Below are 7,029 nucleotides of genomic sequence, written 5' to 3'. Positions count from 1 at the left end.
TGGATCGCACAGAAAACAGGGTGCTAAGATACCACAGCCACAGGACTCCTGCCCCTCCACCCTAGAAGCCAAACAAACAAACACAGGCATGGAGGGCGATGTGGGAAGTCTGTCGGGAGAGAGGGACAGGCAGACACCTGGGAAGTTACTGCAGCAACCCAGAGAAGCCCACATCATGACCACGAAGCAGGATTCGTAAATCCCTCTGCCTTGGGGAAAGCTGCACTCTCCGGCTCAGCTCAGACACCCCCGGCTCCTCGTGGGCTTCAGAAAGCAGTCCTGGAAAATCGGATGGGATTGATGCGCCGTTCCAGTCCAATCCATTTTCTAGTTTGCAGGGGAAAATCCGGTCCGGCGTTTATTTTTAGCAGCGCTTTCCTGTGACCGAATGCTACTGCTTTCGGGCTAGGGTACTGAGGAACGTATTCGGGAGAGAAGCCTCGGCGGGCGGGGGAACGGGAGGCGGTGAAAAAGGGAGAGGGACGCCCTGCGCATGCGTGCCAGCGCCCATGCAAATCTGCTGTACATCCAGAGCAAAGTGGGATGATCTGTCACTACACCTGCAGCACCACGCTCCGAGGACAGCTCCTGCTTGCAGCTTTCAGATTCAGGTAAAAATAAATAAAATAGAACACAATGCTGAGCGGGGCCTGTGCATGCTTTTCAGTACCAGATACGCATCGCAACCTAACCCCTGTAGAGGCAATCTGGGGCTGCTGCTGCTACTGCTAAGTGTCCTTTGGTGGCTGATCGCAGTTTCAAGGTTTAAGAAATCCCATCTTTCAGGAAGCCTGAAGGGAAAGAAGGAAGTACGGGCGAAATCATCAGATTGGCTTTCCACATTTGGGAATCTGAAGCGGGCCCGCATCTTCCTGCCAACTTCCATTGAACTTCCCAGCACTCTAAAGGGACTGAAATGGAGAGCAAAGGTATGTGGCTGTACCCATCGGGGCACTTTCCGCTGCATGTGCGTGTGGCCAGGGCAGCCCTCGGCGAGGGGACTGCAGTGCTCCCGAGCGGGAGGAGCATCACACTAGGTCGATAGGAGGAGGAGATGCTTATGTCCATTGCAGCAGCGGGAATGTGGCAAGAAGGCCACTAACTCCCACAGCGTGGAAGCCAGTGTTAATACTCCATCAGTTGCGTAGTGAAGTGGGATGAGTTTTTTTTGGGGGGGGCGTGGGGGGAAGGGGGAAGAATGGAGAATACTCCCTCCCAAAATGGAGGGGGAGGAAAGATGTGTTGGTAAAGCGATTTCTTTCCTGTATAATGGATGGACTCGAGTACATATATTTTGTTTGCTTTACGATTGCTGACAGGCATATTTATAGGTGATATCCAATAATGCATTGCTCAAAAGAAATGTTTGAATTTCTCCACCCTATCCTACAAACATGGTGTTTCAGGGTGTGTGACCATATCTGACTGCATTTTGAATGGGTAGCAGATGAAAAATTGAATCTATCTGAAACAGCGCGCACAGGAACTGACCTCTAGGAAGATCAGGGTACAGAAGTATTGTTTGTCCCTTTGGGCTCGATGCGTTCACTAGTTTTGGGCATGTACATATTAAAATTCTCCTCATAAGCAAATCTGCAAAATGTACACCCACCAACTGTTCCATGAACTGTGGGAATTAACTTCTGGTTGTTATACTAATGGATATAAGCAAAGCGACCATTAAAATTGTAAGTTTGGATGTCATTTGGGCTAACCCCACCTGAACAGGTCTCTCCCTCTCCCTAAAATGCCCACTAGATTGTGAGTATCCTGAGTGATGTGGCCAGATACCCAGTAGGATGTTTTTAATTTTGGTGAAATCAGAGAAATGATGTCAACTTTTATGAAACTATATTCATTACCCAGACCTGGAGAAGCTATATTTGAAGCAAGGTTTTATTTTTAACCAGAATGTCAGTCACTGTGACAGTGTACTTAGGCTCAGGGAGGGCTGTTGCGCTACCTATTTCTGGTATGATTAATAAAACAAGGGTGTTGATGATAGCAGCTTTCTGATCAGTAAGGTTATTTTGAGTATTTAATCAGCAGGTATCTCATATTTGTACCTAGGTAAGCATTGGCACTGAAGAAAGACCTGAAATGATGTGGAGAAGGATTAAAGGGGAGCTGCCAGATTGGGCAAATTATTTTTGTGGCACATTGGTGGGCATTTTCACTTCTGACAAGGATGAACATATAAAGAAAACCCATGTCTCTGGATATAGATAATGTATTACAGAATCCATTTTAAAATGGAAGTATAATCTTTATTAAATCATAAGTTAATAGAATATTCTAGTTAGTTAAGCATTTCTTGGACATAAGATTAACAACAAAGGGTGTCGTCGTTTTACTATGAAAAACTATTTTTCTGCTTATGACACCTGGTATTTGGCCATTAAATCTGGTTATTTGGCAGTGGTTCTTGGTAACGTTTTGCATCTCATTTACACAGCAATTATTGGTCTGTGATAAAATGGGGATGTTTCTCTCAGCAATATTTTGTATTTTCTTTTATTGCCTATAAAGAATGCTGCCTGCCTCTCAGAGTTCCAGGTGGCTTATATGTCCTAATAATAACAGTAGAGTTCCAGCCATGCTGCCAGTCTGGGGAGTTCAGAAAGGAGACAGAATTTCAGAAATAGACCCGAGAGGAACTGGGCCAAAAGTTCTATGTTAAGTCAGACAACAGTGACACAGTGCGTCACAGCACTGATAAAAAAGGCAATGAAAACTCTCGGCCTAAGCCAATGTTGTGGTTGTTTTGCAGAAGGCTCATAATTACTTTTAACAAAGCTGCAAATGAAAGTCTTGATGGACTTTAATTCCTAGACTTTTTTACAAAGCTGCTCTGCCCAATTAGCAATCACATTGACTCGAATACTTATGGTTTCTAAGTCAAATGCAAGTGGCATGATTAAAAACTGCAGCTAACTTTAAAATTTTATTCTGGAGGGGGAAGGAGTATATTAATGGGCATTTACATCTGTATTTCATTCTAGTTGGAACATTTTTCCTTTTTTTATGCTATGTAACTTCTTCCCCCAATAGATTCAAATATAATTGTAAGAAGATATGCTTAAGTGTATGCACACATACTTACTATTTCCTCTATTGAAATTAATTTTGGATACAGTCAAAGAATGATCACATGATTCAGTTGACTGTGTGAGAGTTTTCCATACCAGAAAACATTCTATTGGCCTCTATTTAGATGTGAATCCTGTCCCGAGCACCAGGCATCCTTCACATTATCTTTACTGTTTGAAAAGCAGAGTAGCCAGCTCCATGAGCATTCTGTTGCTCACAGGTAGGATCCTTATTACTTTATATTACTTCCTGCCATCCAGGATAAAGAGGAAAATAGATCAATTCTGAGTCAGTGTCAAGGATCTTTGCATACCATGCTAATTACAGTAATTACATTGTCTGCAAGACTCAGTTTGATGTGTTTGAAGTAACCTTGACAGAAATTGCGCCTTGCAGGTCCCAAGGACTAGAGACTCTGAAAGAACATGGAATGTTTAATATTTATACTTGTGGTCCAGAAACTTTTCTGCACTCTGGAACCACTTGGGATGCTTTATAAACATTCTCATGCAGGGTCATATCCCAAACTGTTCATTAGAAAGTTGAATAGAAACAAAGATGTGTGCATTTTTTAAACATCTCAGCCGCGATGTGTTTGAGAACCACTCAGTTAGATGCTGGATTATAAACTGTGGTGTGCAGACACACTTAAAACTGTGGCATGCTCATTTTTACTCGTGGCCTATTGAACGAACTGATTGTCAACAAGACTCCAGGAATTTTTATTCAGGAGTAAGTTTCCGGAGCAAAGATTTAAAGGTAGCTTCTCTCTTCTCTCTCCTGCCTGTATCACTTTTTTTTCTTTGCTTAGATTCATGCTTGTTACCTGTGAAAACAACCTTTTTTTTTTTTTTTTTTTCCGTAGAGATTTTTAGCCTGCATCCCTTGATATTTGGGTTTAACTGGTTCTGAGAAGGAACCTGTGCATAGTTTCTAAAAAACAAAAACAAAACAAAACCCAAATTAAAAAAAAACACTCTTTTCCTAGTTACTTTTTTATTGTTGTGAAGAGACACCAAGACTAAGACAACTTATAAAAGAAATACTTAATAGGGGGGTTGCTTATTATTTCAGAAGGTGAATCATGATCATTATGGCAGGGAGCATGGTGGCAGGCAGGTGTGGTGCTGGAGCAGTAACAGGGAGCTTACATCTAATCCATAGATAGATAGATAGATACTACGGCATGGGTTTTTGAAGCCTTAAAGCCTACCTCTCCTAGTGATACACCTCTTCCAAAACCACATTTCCTAATTTTTCCCAGATAGTTTCACCAGCTGTGGATCAGGCATTCAAATATATAAGTCTATGGGGGACATTCTCATCCAAACCCCCACATCCTCGAAAGGATGCTACTAGTCAGCCAATAACCATTGATCTCAGACCTCACCACTGTTGGTCTACATTTCAGGAACATGGTCATTGCCTCAGAGCTTTTAAAAGATGCTTGCAAAATCTCGGGCTTTCTTCAGATTTATTATTTAACACCTGGATTCCAGAAAAAAAAAATGGCATGGTCTTTTATATGCATGTTAAAGTCTCAGAACCACTGGTCTAAATTGTAGGAAGCAGATTGTAGCTGAAAGGGACAGCCTATCGTAACTGAAAGATACATTAGTGCAAAACCTTTGGTAGAGATCATTTACTCTGGGGGGGGGGGGGGGGGTTAGGGGTGTGTGGTCAGTTCCTAGATCCCCATTTGTTTTGGGAAAAAGTAGAACTCCTCTGCCTTGTGGTTTGAATCCCAAACAGACTTACGTTTAAGAACACTTCCTGCTCTTACTCTAGCCATTTACTTTCAGCTCCCAATTACCTTTAAACATTTATTCTCTAAGTTCACTGTGGTACTGCACTGCTTGAGCCAGCATCTTAGCAGAGCACTGCTCCCCTCCATTGTGTTGCATCTTTGTCCAGCTCTCTGATGCTACTGTGCTGCACTCTCTTTTCCTGACCTCTGTGTTCAATGGCTATTTAGAAAGAGTGCTCTATGCATACAAGATAGCTGTTGGTCTCTCATATGTTGCATTTCCTCCACCAGCAAATGAATGATCTCCATTAAGATAAATATTTAATGAGTACCTACTATGTGCCTAACATGCTTAGTTCTGAGAATCTGAAAAACAAAAACAAAACAAAACAAAAAACAAAAACCTAAGCTAAATGTGGTAGCTCATGGCTATAATGCCAGCACCCAGAGAATAGAGGCAGGAGATTTATTAGGAGTTGGAGGATAGCTTCTACAATACAGTTATTTTGAGGTCATCCTGGTCTACTTGAGACTTTGTCTAAGTAACAAAAACTAAGATGTAATCTTTGATTTTTAAAGGCTGTGACCTGCTATCCCATGTTTTTGTTAATAGATTTATTAGCCTTCTTTGAGGACATAATTTGAGCCTCCAACATTTCAGCAGGTACTCTAGAGTCCACCTCAGGAAAAATATGTTACTTTCCAGAGCAGGGACACTGGTTTTAGATGCTGAATTGAATAAATAATCTTTAGCAACACTTTCATAGTGTTGATATGATTAGGACCCGGGACAGATAAAGTTAACATATCATGGGGGCAGCCGGAAACAACGATTTGATTCCAAAGTAGAGAAGGCAGGAGACCGACTTGTGTTCCTAACAGAGACTTGCTCATGCTCTCTGGAAGAGAAAGGAAATGCTTTTGAGGTCCTTAACTTAGCAGAACCGAAAAGTAATTTTATGAAAATTGCTCCTTTGTTAAAGAACAATAACATCCATTGTGGTAGGAGAAGTCAAATCTAATACACAATGTGGTGGGATGGGCACTGGGTGCATTGCAAACAGCTTCTTGCCCAGTTCTAACAGTATTAACCTTCAACAAATCTCTTTGCCTTTCTGGGTCTCAAGGTTTTTAAGCATTATAGAGGGTTTGGCTCATTTGATTTAAATGCTTGCTGTGCTGTCACATCGTTCCAGGTATACGGTTCAGTGTAGGGCAGAGATGTGTGTCCCTGATGCCCATTCTCTGAACTGGCAGCTGGGATTCACAAGCAGGCCTTGGAGTTGTTTATTTTAGACACACTCCATTCTTCCTTCTGAGTCCCCATAGCTACCCAGGAGGCTAGAGTATGGAATTCTACTGTAATTAGAGACCCTGAGAGAAGACTGAATGTTCCATAGCAGTAAACACCTTCCTTTGGTTTCTTCAAAAGGAAAAATCGCCCTGTGGGAGAACTTGTGAACACCAACTTTGTCTCTCCTCTAGAAGCACTTTCAGCTGACCAGCTGCCTAGATGGGAATGGATTGTGTGACTTACGCGGCCACTCGCAGACTTGTCATCCTCAGCAATGAGTCTGGGGTGGCCCCTTTCTTAGCTTTGTCCTTCTCTTTGTTCAAACTTGTAACATACTGACACTATTAGATTGGTGTTACTATGTTTGCTTATTTTGTGTGCGTGCATGTGCCCGTATGCTATGGCATATGCACAGGTCAGAAGATAGCATGTCAGGCTTCGTGGCAAGTACCTATACCCTCTGTGACACCTCTCTATCCTTAAGTTGGTGTCTTGTGCCCACTAAGTGACCAATAGTGATTTATTGCATTTGATACTATCAGTTTCCGAATTTACTGCATATTAACAACTATAAATAACATCGTGAGGCATTTTGTGGTTTTACAAAGCCCTTTGCATGCTCTCTGTTTTAAAGCTCCAGGATTATGTGTTTTGACTTCATCTCATAGACAAAACAGAACATCGGAAAACTAGGTTGTCTACAAAACAAGAGACCATTCCCTCCTCCATATCACAGTATCAGAATTACGAAGTCCATTTTGTCTTTATGGAGTTAGCAGCAAGCATACTGCATAATTATCAAATAATCTTCTTTGACTTTCACAAAGACTTTACTTTAGTAAAGGGTTTCCTTTTATGCATATTCTACTTTGTTTACTTATTTACTCAACAAATTCCC

General features: G+C 41.8%; 1 protein-coding gene across 1 annotated transcript in view; it reads left to right on the top strand.

The window, feature by feature from the left end:
- The first annotated feature begins 493 nt into the window (after positions 1-493).
- The window catches only part of Fgf12 (fibroblast growth factor 12), a 558,915-nt gene continuing 552,379 nt past the window's right edge, over positions 494-7,029 (top strand). The window contains exons 1-2 of the mRNA XM_055624928.1: positions 494-611; positions 787-929. Of these exons, the coding sequence (XP_055480903.1) occupies positions 917-929 (13 nt within the window). The 5' untranslated portion in view covers positions 494-611; positions 787-916. The remainder of the gene's footprint in view (positions 612-786; positions 930-7,029) is intronic.

Source organism: Psammomys obesus, unplaced genomic scaffold, assembly GCF_907164565.1.
Source record: "Psammomys obesus unplaced genomic scaffold, mPsaObe1.curated_primary_1811, whole genome shotgun sequence".
NCBI classification, from domain to species: domain Eukaryota; kingdom Metazoa; phylum Chordata; class Mammalia; order Rodentia; family Muridae; genus Psammomys; species Psammomys obesus.
The sequence above is the reverse complement of the archived record's forward strand: the minus strand, read 5'-3'. Positions and strand labels throughout refer to the sequence as shown.